This window comes from Oncorhynchus kisutch, linkage group LG22 (assembly GCF_002021735.2).
Source record: "Oncorhynchus kisutch isolate 150728-3 linkage group LG22, Okis_V2, whole genome shotgun sequence".
In the NCBI taxonomy this organism is placed as follows: Eukaryota; Metazoa; Chordata; class Actinopteri; order Salmoniformes; family Salmonidae; genus Oncorhynchus; species Oncorhynchus kisutch.
Genome location: NC_034195.2, coordinates 54,320,542 through 54,337,521, shown reverse-complemented (window position 1 = coordinate 54,337,521; position 16,980 = coordinate 54,320,542). Strand labels below are relative to the sequence as shown.

The 16,980-nt window shown below is 43.4% G+C and overlaps 1 protein-coding gene across 1 annotated transcript in view; it reads right to left on the bottom strand.

Annotated features, from left to right (window-relative positions):
• Positions 1–16,531, bottom strand: part of LOC109880181 (protogenin B) — a 52,849-nt gene extending 36,318 nt beyond the window's left edge. Inside the window, exons 1-6 of the mRNA XM_031801466.1 lie at positions 16,384–16,531; positions 7,699–7,992; positions 1,717–1,861; positions 1,146–1,282; positions 796–976; positions 404–519 (exon numbers count right to left, since the gene is read on the bottom strand). Coding sequence (XP_031657326.1) covers positions 404–519; positions 796–976; positions 1,146–1,282; positions 1,717–1,861; positions 7,699–7,992; positions 16,384–16,531 — 1,021 coding nt within the window. The remainder of the gene's footprint in view (positions 1–403; positions 520–795; positions 977–1,145; positions 1,283–1,716; positions 1,862–7,698; positions 7,993–16,383) is intronic.
• Positions 16,532–16,980: the final 449 nt, after the last annotated feature.

The following is a 16,980-nucleotide window of genomic DNA, read 5'->3' as shown; positions in this document are numbered from 1 at the left end:
AAGTTCTCCCACTTAAAAAGATGAGAGAGGCCTGTAATTTTCATAATTATTATTATTTTCCACCATCATTTGCAAATAAATTCATTAATAATCCTACAATGTGATTTTCTGGATTTCTTTTCTCCATTTTGTCTGTCATAGTTGAAGTGTACCTATAATGAAAATTACAGGCCTCTCTCATCTTTTTAAGTGGGAGAACTTGCACAATTGGTGGCTGACTAAATACTTTTTTGCCCCACTGTATATTGGAGCAATAAAATACGGGCATAAGATTCTGGAATCGGAGACACAGATTTAAGCCAATCCTGGACAACAACAAAAAAACACTTTCAATGAAGATTATCGACTGAACAGGCTTATTCTGTTGTGCAGGAAGGAAATGTACCCAAAGTATTGTACCCACCGAGCACGGTGAGGTTGGCAGCAGCGTTGGTGTAGTTACGAGTTCCTGGTGTGGAGGCTCTACAGATGTAGACCCCATTGTGCTGAGGCTTCACATTACTGATCAAGAGGTTCCCACTGACAGAAAAACACACATCAAACTTGACGCTTTTGAAACACACTTTACCGTTAAAACAAAACACCGTAGCAAAATAAAATAACATAAAACACAACAGATGTCTTAAATAATACTAATACAACCATTGATTTAAAAGGCCAAGCTATATAGGACGTTGATTAAAAGGTACAGGCGGCCACGAACGAAGTAAACAGCAGTATTGGGGGGCGAACGTCAGATCGTTGATTCTCAGTTTAAGCGTCATTCAAAAAAAACATCCATGGTGTCTGTCTTACCTGCCCAGCACCCTGGCATTGTACACGTCAATGGGTTTACTGTCGGCTCGGCTCCAGGATATGATGGGTCTGGGGTTGCCCGTAGCGATACACTCCAGAAGCACAGTGTGGTGGAGGGACACCGACACATTCTGGGGGCCCGCTACGATCCGGGGCGTCTGACGGGGCTTAGGGCCAACACCTGAAACAGACAGGAAGACCAAGACACATGTCAAGTAAGCAGGTAAAGCAATAAACAATGTTTCTATTTTAACGGAACCAGGAAGTGGAGCCGTGATCCATAGGAGAAATACACAGATTGCTTCCTTTATTGAATACATGTGTTGTTGACAGTTCTTATTCTCAATTACCTGGTTTGATAACGGAGAGCGTTGCCTCGCTGCTGTTGACGCGGTTGCCGATATTGGTGGCCACACAGCGGTACTTCCCAGCATCCTCTAGCTGGACGTTGTGGATCTGGAGAACTCCGTTGGGCAGGACTGTGATTCTAGAGAGACACCGTATAGTCAGTGATAGTTAGTACCAGGACCTGAAAGAACAGTATAAACACAACCCCCCCCCCCCCCCCCCCCCCAAAGACAATATAATAGTTCGATCTCTGTGGATCCAGTACTTTACATTGTTGTCTGAAAACACATACAGTGTGTTTTCACTGTATTTGACAGCATTTGTCAAGAGACAAATGCGGTCTTGTATATTGAATTGTACCCTAACATAAACAACGTGTAACATATTAATACCATACTAGTCTGATTTGAATAATATTTTAAAAACTATACAGCTATGGAGTGGAATGACAAATGCTTCTTGACCACAACTCGTGGTCATGGTAAGCATGGTCCAGCTGCAGACACTAAACATCGCTTGTAGAACCTTTTACATGAAAACACATGTTTGGCCCGGTATTCATATATACTGTACCTGTCTGTCTCCAGCGGTAGTGTGCTTTGGTCTAGCTCCCAGGTCACGCTGGCAGGAGGGTTAGAGGTCACCTGACAGGTGAACCTGGCCACGGAACCCTCAGTCACCTCCAAGAGCACAGGATGCACCACGAACGGTGAGATATCTGGAGCACACAATGAAAGACCAATTAGCTATGGGACACAACACACAGTCTGGCCAAAGGAAGTGGTCACTCTGTTTGGTATTGACTCTCCACAACACACAGTCTGACCAAAGGAAGTGGTCACTCTGTTTGGTATTGACTCTCCACAACACACAGTCTGGCCAAAGGAAGCAGTGGTCACTCTGTTTGGTATTGACTCTCCACAACACACAGTCTGACCAAAGGAAGTGGTCACTCAATGTAAGACTCAATGTATTTCTGCCCGCGAGGCTCAATGTTCTAAACTGCCTTTAGAACACACAGACTGCCCTTAGAACACACAGACTGCCCCCAGAACACACAGACTGCCCTCAGAACACGCAGACTGCCCTTAGAACACACAGACCGCCCTTAGCACACACAGACTTCACTTAGAACACACAGACTGCCCTTAGCACACAGACTGCCCCCAGAACACACAGACTGCCCTCAGAACACACAGACTGCCCTCAGAACACACAGACTGCCCTTAGAACACACAGACTGCCCTTAGAACACACAGACTGCCCTCAGAACACACAGACTGCCCTTAGAACACACAGACTGCCCTTAGAACACACAGCCTTCCCTTAGAACACACAGACTGCCCTCAGAACACACAGCCTTCCCTTAGAACACACAGACTGCCCTCAGAACACACAGACTGCCCTCAGAACACACAGACTGCCCATAGAACACACAGAGAATAACCAGGGAGTTCATGAGTTCTAGATGCAAACTGGTGCAACATATTCAAATGTATTTATTTACTTGACCATTAAGTCCAGGTGAGGCAGTTAAGAACAAATGACTGCCTGGAAGGTCTGTAGGACCCTAACCATTTAAAAACGTTTCTCTGATGAACTTGTTATCAAGTGTTTCACAAAACGACTGCATTGATTTCAACAACTTTGCTTGGGAATTTGAATATTCACCTTTTCAATCTAATAGTTTGAAGATATAAGGTCAAGTCTTGTCAAATCCTGACGTTGATAAATGTGATCTGAACCCATGAGGGAGTTTAATACATCCCAGCCACCACGCTCTTTGTCTTTGAGCCAATCATCTGTGCAGCTGGTCAGCTGGCCGGATCAATAGAACAATCAATAGATCAATGGGAGAATGGCATTGAATGATGATTGGTCATAAATTAACACGAATCAATGGGCTGGCTCTCAGGAGATAAGTCTTTAATACTGCAGATAGATGAAGAAGGAGGAGGCGGAGGAAGAGGAGGAGGAGTATAAATAATAAAAGTATGATAATGAATCATCACAGAGATCTTCAATAACGAACACTAGAAGGTTCTGTCTGCCTGACCATTGAGTACATAATACAAACACAATGTGTCATTGGAAACAACAGAAACTAACGTCGTGTCCATTTGAGTCAGGATGGCTGAGTGATGAGCTCAGTGATGTTAACTAGGAATCTTTCCATAAGCATACCCTAAAACGCACACAAATCCACTGGAAACATATAGGTACCAAAGGCAATATGTTTAACCTTCAATATGTGTGTTTTTAGTGATAACACATCTGACCCTCTCAGTCACATGACCAGGCCAATACCATGTTAAAGACCCCAGTCACAGGACCAGGTCAATACCATGTCAAAGACCCCAGTCACAGGAACAGGACCGGGTCAATACCGTGTTAAAGACCCCAGTCACAGGACCAGGTCAAAACCATGTTAAAGACCCCAGTCACAGGACCAGGCCAATACCATATTAAAGACCCCAGTCACAGGACCAGGTCAAAACCATGTTAAAGACCCCAGTCACAGGACCAGGCCAATACCATATTAAAGACCCCAGTCACAGAAAATCAATGACTAGTTTCTCCTATTAAAGTCAACATAAAAATGTTGCTCTAAAGCAGATTTGAATTAAAAATATTTCCTATTTCATTTGAAGCCTAATAAGAACAATATTGCACACAAATAAAAGCTAAACCTAATGTTGAGAAGGTCATCCTTGCCCTGGATTGGAGAGAACAGCAATCAAATGGCTGCCTTCCCCATTGCATATGATAATCACCTAAATATCTTATAAAAAAATGTTAAGGGCCTCCTGAGTAGTGTAGCGGTCTAAGGTACTGCATCGCAGTGCTTGAGGCGTCACTACAGACCTGGGTTCGATCCCAGGCTGTGTCACAACCAAAACCGGGAGGGTTTTGCCAGGAGGGACGTTACTTGGCTCATCGTGCTCTACTGACTCCTTGTGGCGGGCCGGGCGCCTGCAAGCTGACTTCGGCCATCTGTTGAGCGGTGTTTCCTCCGACACATTGGTGCAACCGGGTTCCGGGTTAAGAAACACGGTTTGGCGGGTCATGTTTCGGGGGATGCGTGACTCGACCTTCGCCTCTCCCGAGCACGTTGGGGAGTTGCAGCGATGAGACAAGATCGAAATTGGGAAGAAAAGGGGGGGAGTGTAATTTTTTTTTTTTTATGTGTAACATGAGAAACATCTTGGAAACAATGGCACCATGGAATGTAGGCCTAGGTCCTCACCACCCAGAGCCACCCAGAGCCAACTACCCTGGGCCCTGCTAAGATGCTCTAAATGCCCATCCATAGATAAGAGGCCAGGCCATCCTCTCTGGTGGGGGTTTCTGCCGGTGGTCGGGGTCAGCCATGTTGGGGGGGTGTGGCCCGGGCAGCAGACTACTCCACTAATATGGTCAGCCCAGTCTAGCTTTGTCGTAAACAGCAGATCAATGGACAGGTCAGACTGCACAAAGGTTCCCTTAAAGGAGGTCAGGGTTCAAACCCAGCCCCCCATGTCCATCCAATTTCAACCCAAATTGGGGGGGGGAGACCTGGTCGGATCGAAGACTGTTATCGGTCTGGTCAGCTATTCTCTACCCCCCCCCACCCCCCCCAAAAAAAAGAGACTTTGTTTTTTTGTTAGTTGTTTTGTTTTAGAATATGAAGCAATGTTGCTGTAGTATGATTGTACAGATGCGGGTGTAGTGTGATGTCATAGAGCATGTTGCTCTATGACATCAGTGGTGTAACACGGACTGTTATCAAACTGAAATCAGACATAATATAATAAACATCACAAAACTCTTGTAGCTTTCCTTTCCTGAGCATTTTTTTTTCTCTCCAGATGTTTGATAATACAACCTAGTCACCCGCATGACAGATCGGGCCTAGTCTATACATACATAGAACAATAGAGTTGCCCTTGACAATGATAGTGAGTGTGGGAGAGGTCAGCGACTAGAGAGCCACTGAAAGGACCAACGGACTAGTGAAAGGACAGAGGACAGCAGGACAGGGCAACCCCCAGACCCAGCACAGAGCTCAGAGCAGGCTAGGCCAGGCGGTGACATCACAAAGACTTTCCCATGCAACCCTTGACCTCTCTGGGCCTCTGGGAATGGTGGGGAACAGCAGAGAGAAAGAGAGATGCCCCTCCTCCAACCTCTGCCTCCCTAGCCTCCATACAGCTGGCCAAAACCTTTAACCCTTTAGGAGCCACACTCATCATTGACAGATCTAACAACTATTATGAAAACTTACAATAAACTAAAGCAACATTGATATTGGTGTTGCTTTTGATAAACAAGGAATATGTGATACTTAAAATATCGCCACACCATCCCTAAATTATGTCCTACAGGAAAATATGAAAAAAATATCCTCCCAAAAAGATAAACCAGACTAAACGAAGCCAACCCATGTGGTTGTGTCTAAGAACTGGCCTGATGATGCTCAATAGACCATAGATCTGGACAGCTGTCCTGTCCACTGAGATGTGGACAAACTAATGCCCTGCAACAGAGTCTTTTCTTTAGGGCCAGTCAGGAACTATCAGGAACCGTCAGGGCCAGTAAGGAACAGTCAGGAACCGTCAGGGCCAGTAAGGAACAGTCAGGAACGGTCAGGGCCAGTCAGGGCCAGTAAGGAACAGCCAGGGCCAGTAAGAAATAGTCAGGGCCAGTAAGGAACAGTCAGGGCCAGTAAGGAACAGTCAGGAACAGTCAGGGCCAGTAAGGAACAGTCAGGAACAGTAAGGAACAGTCAGGGCCAGTAAGGAACAGTCAGGAACAGTCAGGGCCAGTAAGGAACAGTCAGTAACAGTCAGGGCCAGTAAGGAACAGTCAGGGCCAGGAAGGAACAGTCAGGGCCAGTAAGGAACAGTCAGGGCCAGTAGGGAACAGTCAGGAACAGTCAGGGCCAGTAAGGAACAGTCAGGAACGGTCAGGGCCAGTAAGGAACAGTCAGGGCCAGTAGGGAACAGTCAGGAACAGTCAGGGCCAGTAAGGAACAGTCAGGAACAGTCAGGGTCAGTCAGGAACAGTCAGGAACAGTCAGGGCCAGTAAGGAACAGTCAGGAACAGTCAGGGCCAGTAAGGAACAGTCAGGAACAGTCAGGGCCAGTAAGGAACAGTCAAGAACAGTCAGGAACAGTCAGGGCCAGTAAGGAACAGTCAGGAACAGTCAGGGCCAGTAAGGAACAGTCAGGAACAGTCAGGGCCAGTAAGGAACAGTCAGGAACAGTCAGGGCCAGTAAGGAACAGTCAGGGCCAGTAAGGAACAGTCAGGAACAGTCAGGGCCAGTAAGGAACAGTCAGGAACAGTCAGGGCCAGTAAGGAACAGTCAGGAACAGTCAGGGCCAGTAAGGAACAGTCAGGAACAGTCAGGGCCAGTAAGGAACAGTCAGGAACAGTCAGGGCCAGTAAGGAACAGTCAGGAACAGTCAGGGCCAGTAAGGAACAGTCAGGAACAGTCAGGGCCAGTAAGGAACAGTCAGGAACAGTCAGGGCCAGTAAGGAACAGTCAGGGCCAGTAAGGAACAGTCAGGAACAGTCAGGGCCAGTAAGGAACAGTCAGGAACAGTCAGGGCCAGAAAGGAACCGTCAGGAACAGTCAGGGCCAGTAAGGAACAGTCAGGAACAGTCAGGGCCAGTAAGGAACAGACAGGAACAGTCAGGGCCAGTAAGGAACAGTCAGGGCCAGTAAGGAACAGTCAGGAACAGTCAGGGCCAGTAAGGAACAGTCAGGAACAGTCAGGGCCAGTAAGGAACAGTCAGGAACAGTCAGGGCCAGTAAGGAACAGTCAGGGCCAGTAAGGAACAGTCAGGAACAGTCAGGAACAGTAAGGAACAGTCAGGAACAGTCAGGGCAGGCCAGACAAAGGGCTAAAAGTGACAGACAATCACACAGAGAGAGCACTGGTCTCCACTGACAATGAACCAACACAAGAACACGGCAGACTGACTGATCCCATTTTCCAGGAAATAGTGTGTGTGTGTGTGTGTGTGTGTGTGTGTGTGTGTGTGTGTGTGTGTGTGTGTGTGAAAGTGTGTAGGCCTTTGTGTGTGTGTGTGTAGGCCTTTGTGTGTGTGTGTGTGTGTGTGTGTGTGTGTGTGTGTGTGTGTGTGTGTGTGTGTGTGTGTGTGTGTGTGTGTGTGTGTGTGTGTGTGTGTGCGTGTGCTTCCATATTACTTTTCCTAAATTACACATATAACCTGTTAACCTGAGTATTTAATTATCTTTCAGACTGTCCGTCAGTACTTAATTGATGTTTAAAAAAAAACTTTGAAAGAAGTCTATAACTCCACAAGAATATTTTACCACCCATAAGGAGAGGCCTGTCCACTTCCTAAAAACACTGGACAACTTCTAATGACGTGGAAAACTTTACTGAGGACTTTTCTCAATAACGTGTTTGTGTGTGTCATTACAAATGCTGTTGTTCTATAGCATTCTACATACAACCTGCAATGATGTGTTTGATATACCTTTTAAGAGGTATATACAATGCTTTCCAGTGACACATTGTATTTGCCTCATGCTCCATACTTACTTGTGATAGTCAGTCTTTGGCTAAATATGGCTCCATATCTATTCTGAGAGAGGCATTGATAGAACCCTTTGTCTGACTCCTCCCCATCTCTCCTGACCTCAGGTATGTACAGTGATCCGTTGGACAGGATCTGTAGCCGTTCGCTCTCCTCTACCCTGACTCCATTCCTCAGCCATCTGATGGTGATGGGAGGCTGTCCGTGGGCCACACAGTCCAGGGTCACTGGATCCCTGGTTATTACTACAACATCACTGGGTTCTGTGATGAAGGAGAGCTCACTGAAACAAAAAACACCTGGGAAATGGAAAGGAGAGGGGACCATTAATGAGATGGAAGGATGGAGAGGAAGGCATTGATATGTTAGGCCTGTCCTGTCAGGTCTGTGGGACTATATTGGGCACTTGTGTATTGCACAATACTTGCATGGTTACCATAGCAGTGTATTATAGCAGTGTATAGCTTTTAGTGTAAAATTCTCGACCGTTTCATGTATTTCCTGATAAATACATCACAAATAGAAAGAAAAATAAATAACTGATACAGTGTATAGCCTAGTTATTGCTCAGGTTACTTGGTACACAATACAGTGTTGATGAGACCAAAAAATATATACCAAATTGTCAGTTTGAATTGGGAAAAATCAGTTAATTTGAATATTTGAATGCATGGTTTTGGTCCATGCAGGAATAAACAACTAGACACTGGCCAAAACAATCACCGCCACTCAAGTCAGTCACTCGATTCCTCTAAACGTAATGTAATCATAGCATTTTACACAGAATATTAACTTATTTTTTCCCTTTTACTATAAAATATATTATTTTTTTCTCGTGCATCCTTTTTTTTGCCCGGTATATTATCCGCCCAAAAGGTTGTGGCTACATTCTGTGGTCATCCGGTCTGGTACGGTTTATGTCTGGTCACACACACACACACACACACACACACACACACACACACACACACACACACACACACACACAGACACAGACCTCAAACTCTCTTGCAGTTGCAAAGAACTACTGACACAGAAAAGATACAGGAAGAAAACAAATGACTTAACCTGATAGTTGAATAAACAAAACAAAACACAGCAAACACTGCTGGTATCGATTCCTTTTCAAAATCGCCATTTATTCCGATTGTCCTGTCATTCTATAAAGGAGGACCACCGTTCCCCATCGTGCTGCGAGCCTCCCTCAAATGACGAATGACACCGGTGCTGAGAACTCTTGAGACAGACTCCGGCTGAGACCCCACCCCCCTGACGGCGCATGCGCTTCTTGAGCCAAGCTTTAATCGTGGGGCGCATGTGGTGGGCTTCCACTAGTGGTTCCCAAACTGTGTGGCGAGGGGTCTGCGGGTCGGCCGCGGGTGTGGGCAGGGGGAAACCCACTACATGTATAGTACCAGTCAAAAGTTTGGACACACCTACTCATTCCAGGGGTTTTCAGTATTTGTACTATTTTCTACATTGTAGAATAACAGTGAAGACATCACAACTATGAAATAACACATATGGAATCATGTAGTAACCAAAAAAAGTGTTAAACAATTTAAAATATTTGAGATTTGAGATTCTTCAAAGTAGCAAACCATTTGCCTTGATAAATAAAGGTTACATTTTAAAAAGTTAAAACAATTGCTTTGCTTTGCACACTCTTGGCATTCTCTCAACCAGCTTCATGAGGTAGTCACCTGGAATGCATTTCAATTAACAGTTGTTCATTAATTTGTGGAATGTATTTCCTTCTTAGTGTGTTTGAGCCAATCAGTTGTGTTGTGACAAGGTAGGGGTGGTATACAGAAGACAGCCCTATTTGGTAAAAGACCAAGTCCATATTATGGCAAGAACAGCTTAAATAAGCAAAGACAAACAACAGCCCATCATGAAGATAAGTCAATACGGAAAATTTCAAGAACCTTAAAAGTTTCTTCAGTTGCAGTCACAAAAATCATCAAGCGCTCTGATGAAACTGGCTCTCATGAGGACTGCCACAGGAATGGAAGACCCAGAGTTACCTCTGCTGCAGAGGATATGTTCATTAAGAGTTAATTGCACCTCAGATTGCAGCCCAAATAAATGCTTCACAGAGTTCAAGTAACAGACACATCTCAACATCAACTGTTTAGAGGAGACTGAGTGAATCAGCCCTTCATGGTTGAATTGCTGCAAAGAAATCACTACTAAAGGACACCAATAACAAGAAGAGACTTGCTTGGGCCAAAAACATTTCCACTGCATTTCAGCCCTGCCACAAAAGGACCAGCTGACATCATGTCAGTGATTCTCTCGTTAACACAGGTGTGAGTGTTGACGAGGACAAGGCTGGAGATCACGCTGTCATGATAATTGAGTTCAAATAAAAAACTGGAAGCTTCAAAAGGAGGATCATTGTTCTTCCTCTGTCAATCATGGTTACCTGCACCGAAACATGTGCCAGGCTTCACAGGCAAAGGGTTTGGTTAGATTTTCATGGTAATGTGGTAATTAGGCTTCTCCAAGCTCTGATGCCATCAGCAGCATCAGAACTTGGAGAAGCCTAATTACCACGACTAAATGGTCACATGGAATTTGACTGCCTTCATGACTTGTGATCGTAAGCGTGGCTGAAATACGTTCACTACAACAGCCTTGCTTGTGCCCATAGAAAAATAGACGTGGTGTGTGCGCGCGTAGTGGCGGCCCGGGGATGTTCCCCAATGCTGCGCCATACGATATCCAACAATTGCTGGCATCACCATATATTTGTTAGATGTTGTTTATGGGTTTAGCAAGCAGTTACCAAATACCAATGCGTTGATTAAAAAAAAACCTGGTGATCAAGTCCCTATATGAAACAGCTGCTCTGTTCGACCGTAGAACTTGGTAATTATGAAGTGATATTGACGGTGGTAGCCAATCAGCTGGCTTCCTACATTAATTCAGCTGTTGATTCAACCGGCCACCATGGACTTGGAGTGGCTATGTCTTTTGCCAATGAAGCTCCTCCCTCCTCTCCCCTTAACTCTTTCATCTCTCCACCCTCATTCAATAACCACACAATAGGCTCCAGCTGTGAGGTTGAAATCAACTGTGCTGTGGTCAGCTAAAAAAAAAAAATCCAATCTCTTTTTTTCTCTCTCTGCTCTCTAACATAGGCAAAGATTTAATCTAGACATTTTGTCTCACTTTACACTTGAGGAAAATACTTTATTCATTGGTTTATTTATTTGTTTTGTCCCCTTTTTACCATACCATTGCAAAAAAAAGCATGGCAAGTATGCTGTCAAATGGTGCGACCACCATTTGCCTCTTGTAGCGCGACACATCTCCTTTAGAGCGTTGGGCCAGTAAGGTTGCAAGAGCAGATCCCCGAGCTGACAGTTTAAAAATCTGTCGTTCTGCCCCTGAATAAGGCAGTTAACCCACTGTTCCTGGGCTGTCATTGAAAATAAGAGTTTGTTCTTAACTGACTTGCCTGGTTAAACAAAGGTTAAATGATACATTAAAAAAAATATTGATTGTGAGCTTCAACTGTCAGTAAAGGAAAGTTTAAATATGGTCTTAAACACCCTGTCATGATGGAGTGTGCAGTGTAATTATATATTGATTAGAGAGCCGACCATTGATTGATTTAATCATATCTGCCCCACTTCAGTCAAAGCTCAAGACTAATGGTCAGGATAACGCTGTCCGATCATCTCTTTAGTATTCATTCATTTACAAATATGCTCTGTTTCATTTTAAGGTTTCGTAATGCAGGTGAAATCAGTACAGGACCATCTGTTAAAGTTTGAATCAGAACCTCAACATCTCTCCTTTACTTGATGTTTTTATTCTGTGTAGAAACATTTAAAGGGGTATTTGACTTAAAAATATAAAAAAATGTCATATTCAAAAGGAGTGCCTACATTATCCACCACCCTGTACATTATCCACCACCCTGTACATTATCCACCACCCTGTACAGTCCCTGGTAAAATCATTAAGACCTAACGGTGCTGTAACTCACACAGTCCAATACTGAGCTGCTGTTTATATATCTGTTTATAGAATTGTATCATCCACATTAATTCCCTGGTCAAATCTGGCTACTTATGTGCCCTAAATGTTAGTGTTGGGGAGACTAATCTGAAAATATAGTTTACTAAGCTACCCATTACCTCACACCAGAAGAATTTAAGCTACACTAAAGCTACCCTTAAGAAAAATATAGTTTACTAAGCTACCCATTACCTCACACCAGAAGAATTTAAGCTACACTAAAGCTACCCTTAAGAAAAATATAGTAGACTAAGCTACCCATTACCTCACACCAGAAGAATTTAAGCTACACTAAAGCTACCCTTAAGAAAAATATAGTAGACTAAGCTACCCATTACCTCACACCAGAAGAATTTAAGCTACACTAAAGCTACCCTTAAGAAAAATATAGTAGACTAAGCTACCCATTACCTCACACCAGAAGAATTTAAGCTACACTAAAGCTACCCTTAAGAAAAATATAGTAGACTAAGCTACCCATTACCTCACACCAGAAGAATTTAAGCTACACTAAAGCTACCCTTAAGAAAAATATAGTAGACTAAGCTACCCATTACCTCACACCAGAAGAATTTAAGCTACACTAAAGCTACCCTTAAGAAAAATATAGTAGACTAAGCTACCCATTACCTCACACCAGAAGAATTTAAGCTACACTAAAGCTACCCTTAAGAAAAATATAGTAGACTAAGCTACCCATTACCTCACACCAGAAGAATTTAAGCTACACTAAAGCTACCCTTAAGAAAAATATAGTAGACTAAGCTACCCATTACCTCACACCAGAAGAATTTAAGCTACACTAAAGCTACCCTTAAGAAAAATATAGTAGACTAAGCTACCCATTACCTCACACCAGAAGAATTTAAGCTACACTAAAGCTACCCTTAAGAAAAATATAGTTTACTAAGCTACCCATTACCTCACACCAGAAGAATTTAAGCTACACTAAAGCTACCCTTAAGAAAAATATAGTAGACTAAGCTACCCATTACCTCACACCAGAAGAATTTAAGCTACACTAAAGCTACCCTTAAGAAAAATATAGTAGACTAAGCTACCCATTACCTCACACCAGAAGAATTTAAGCTACACTAAAGCTACCCTTAAGAAAAATATAGTAGACTAAGCTACCCATTACCTCACACCAGAAGAATTTAAGCTACACTAAAGCTACCCTTAAGAAAAATATAGTAGACTAAGCTACCCATTACCTCACACCAGAAGAATTTAAGCTACACTAAAGCTACCCTTAAGAAAAATATAGTTGACTTAACTAAAGTTACTTTGATAAAGTAATTTACTAAATCCAAAGTACTTTGTGAAAAAGTATCGTATCTCAATCTGAAACGTCATAGAATACAAAATTAAAAGAACAGATCTGGAGTCAGATGTTAGCAGAATGTGTTATTGAGCCTAATAGAGAAAGGGAAAGGGGGGATACCTAGTTAGTTGTCCAACTGAATGTATTAAACTGAAATGTGTCTTCCGCATTTAAACCAAACCCCTCTGAATCAGAGAGATGCAGGAGGGGGGGCTGCCATAATCGACATCCACGTAGTTAGCTACACCGCTACATGGTAAAACAGTAGTGTATAGTTCCAGTAGTTAGCTACACCACTACATGGTAAAACAGTAGTGTGTAGTTCCAGTAGTTAGCTACACCGCTACATGGTAAAACAGTAGTGTGTAGTTCCAGTAGTTAGCTACATGGTAAAACAGTAGTGTGTAGTTCCAGTAGTTAGCTACACCGCTACATGGTAAACAGTAGCGTGTAGTTCCAGTAGTTAGCTACATGGTAAAACAGTAGTGTGTAGTTCCAGTAGTTAGCTACATCGCTGCATGGTAAAACAGTAGTGTGTAGTTCCAGTAGTTAGCTACACCGCTACATGGCAAAACAGTAGTGTGTAGTTCCAGTAGTTAGCTACATGGTAAAACAGTAGTGTGTAGTTCCAGTAGTTAGCTACATCGCTGCATGGTAAAACAGTAGTGTGTAGTTCCAGTAGTTAGCTACACCGCTACATGGTAAAACAGTAGTGTGTAGTTCCAGTAGTTAGCTACATGGTAAAACAGTAGCGTGTAGTTCCAGTAGTTAGCTACATGGTAAAACAGTAGTGTGTAGTTCCAGTAGTTAGCTACATCGCTGCATGGTAAAACAGTAGTGTGTAGTTCCAGTAGTTAGCTACACCGCTACATGGCAAAACAGTAGTGTGTAGTTCCAGTAGTTAGCTAAACCGCTACATGGTAAAACAGAAGTGTGTAGTTCCAGTAGTTAGCTACATCGCTACATGGTAAAACAGTAGTGTGTAGTTCCAGTAGTTAGCTACATCGCTGCATGGTAAAACAGTAGTGTGTAGTTCCAGTAGTTAGCTACATCGCTACATGGTAAAACAGTAGTGTGTAGTTCCAGTAGTTAGCTACACCGCTACATGGTAAAACAGAAGTGTGTAGTTCCAGTAGTTAGCTACATCGCTGCATGGTAAAACAGTAGTGTGTAGTTCCAGTAGTTAGCTACACCGCTACATGGTAAAACAGTAGTGTGTAGTTCCAGTAGTTAGCTACATGGTAAAACAGTAGTGTGTAGTTCCAGTAGTTAGCTACATCGCTACATGGTAAAACAGTAGCGTGTAGTTCCAGTAGTTAGCTACATGGTAAAACAGTAGTGTGTAGTTCCAGTAGTTAGCTACATCGCTGCATGGTAAAACAGTAGTGTGTAGTTCCAGTAGTTAGCTACACCGCTACATGGCAAAACAGTAGTGTGTAGTTCCAGTAGTTAGCTAAACCGCTACATGGTAAAACAGAAGTGTGTAGTTCCAGTAGTTAGCTACATCGCTGCATGGTAAAACAGTAGTGTGTAGTTCCAGTAGTTAGCTACACCGCTACATGGTAAAACAGTAGTGTGTAGTTCCAGTAGTTAGCTACACCGCTACATGGTAAAACAGTAGTGTGTAGTTCCAGTAGTTAGCTACACAGCTACATGGTAAAACAGTAGTGTGTAGTTCCAGTAGTTAGCTACACCGCTACATGGTAAAACAGTAGCGTGTAGTTCCAGTAGTTAGCTACACCGCTGCATGGTAAAACAGTAGTGTGTAGTTCCAGTAGTTAGCTACACCGCTACATGGTAAAACAGTAGTGTGTAGTTCCAGTAGTTAGCTAAAACCGCTACATGGTAAAACAGAAGTGTGTAGTTCCAGTAGTTAGCTACATCGCTGCATGGTAAAACAGTAGTGTGTAGTTCCAGTAGTTAGCTACACCGCTACATGGTAAAACAGTAGTGTGTAGTTCCAGTAGTTAGCTACACCGCTACATGGTAAAACAGTAGTGTGTAGTTCCAGTAGTTAGCTACACCGCTACATGGTAAAACAGTAGTGTATACTTCCAGTAGTTAGCTACACCGCTACATGGTAAAACAGTAGTGTGTACTTCCAGTAGTTAGCTACACCGCTACATGGTAAAACAGTAGTGTGTAGTTCCAGTAGTTAGCTACATGGTAAAACAGTAGTGTGTAGTTCCAGTAGTTAGCTACACCGCTACATGGTAAAACAGTAGTGTGTAGTTCCAGTAGTTAGCTACACCGCTACAGGGTAAAACAGTAGTGTATAGTTCCAGTAGTTAGCTACACCACTACATGGTCATTTAAAAAAATTAACTATTGAAAACACGACCTAGATTTGAATTCAGTTCAACTACCACCAAGCTACATCAAAACATAATTAAATTACTAGTTGAACTTTATGTAGATCACTACTCCCCAACACTGCTAAATGTTTTGTACATTTGATATTTATTTAACCAGGCAAGTCAGTTAAGAACAAATTCTTATTTTCAATGACGGCCTAGGAACAGTGGGTTAACTGGTCTAGGAACAGGGGGTTAACTGGTCTAGGAACAGTGGGCCTGTTCAGGGGAACAGTGGGTTAACTGGTCTAGGAACAGTGGGTTAACTGGTCTAGGAACAGGGGGTTAACTGGTCCAGGAACAGTGGGTTAACTGGTCTAGGAACAGTGGGCCTGTTCAGGGGAACAGTGGGTTAACTGGTCTAGGAACAATGGGTTAACTGGTCTAGGAACAGTGGGTTAACTGGTCTAGGAACAGTGGGTTAACTGGTCTAGGAACAGTGGGTTAACTGGTCTAGGAACAGTGGGTTAACTGGTATAGGAACAGAGGGTTAACTGGTCTAGGAACAGTGGGTTAACTGGTCTAGGAACAGTGGGTTAACTGGTCTAGGAACAGTGGGTTAACTGCCTGTTCAGGGGCAGAACGACAGATTTGTACCTTGTCAGCTTGGGGATTTGAACTTGCAACCTTTTGGTTACTAGTCCAACGCTATAACCACTAGGATATCCTGCCAAATGGCACTGTGTGGAATTCGTATAGAATTGTCCAATATTGAGAGCATGGAGAGATGAGTGTGCAACTTTTTCCTTTGTGTGTATAGTTTCTTTTTCTTTAGTCAGCATCTCAGGGAAGGGGTCTGTTCTTTATTGCTGTATACCATTGATTGGACCACATACTGCTTAAACAACACTGTCACTGTGTGGAGGCACAGCACAGTGACAAGGCTCCTCACTCTCAGGGTCAAGAGTCAGAGGTCAGGGGTCAGGCTGGGCAAGGTCATGATCAATAGGAGGGCCTGGGAACGGAGAGACAAGACCAACAGACTTCTTCCTGATTGGTCGAGGGGATTTGTGTGGGGGAAGAGGGAGGCCCCTCCTCCCCAGTTACCCCAGGAGCCATCCAATGGGCTGACTTGACCTTTAACCTTTTGATGTGTAGGGGCTTGAGGTTGACCCCCAGCTCTGCCATATTGTCAACGCAAAAGAACAATCGGATACAACAACTACAGAGCATTCGGAGAGTATTCATACCCCTTGACTTTTTCCAGATTTTGTTACATTACAGCCTTATTCTAAAATTGATTTAAAGAAGAATGTTTCCTCATCAATCTACTCACAATACCCCATCATGACAAAGCACATTTTTGCAAATGTATGAAAAATAAAAAACATAAATATTTTATTCACATAAGTTTTCAGACCCTTTGCTATGAGACTCAAAACTGAGATCAGGTGCATCCTGTTTCCATTGATCATCCTTGAGATGTTTCTACAACTTGATTGGAGTCCACCTGTGGTAAATTCAGTTGATTGGACATGATTTGGAAAGGCAGACACCTGTCTATAGAAGGTCCCACAGTTGAATGTGCATGTCAGAGCAAAAACCAAAGCCATGAGGTCGAAGGTATTGTCAGTAGA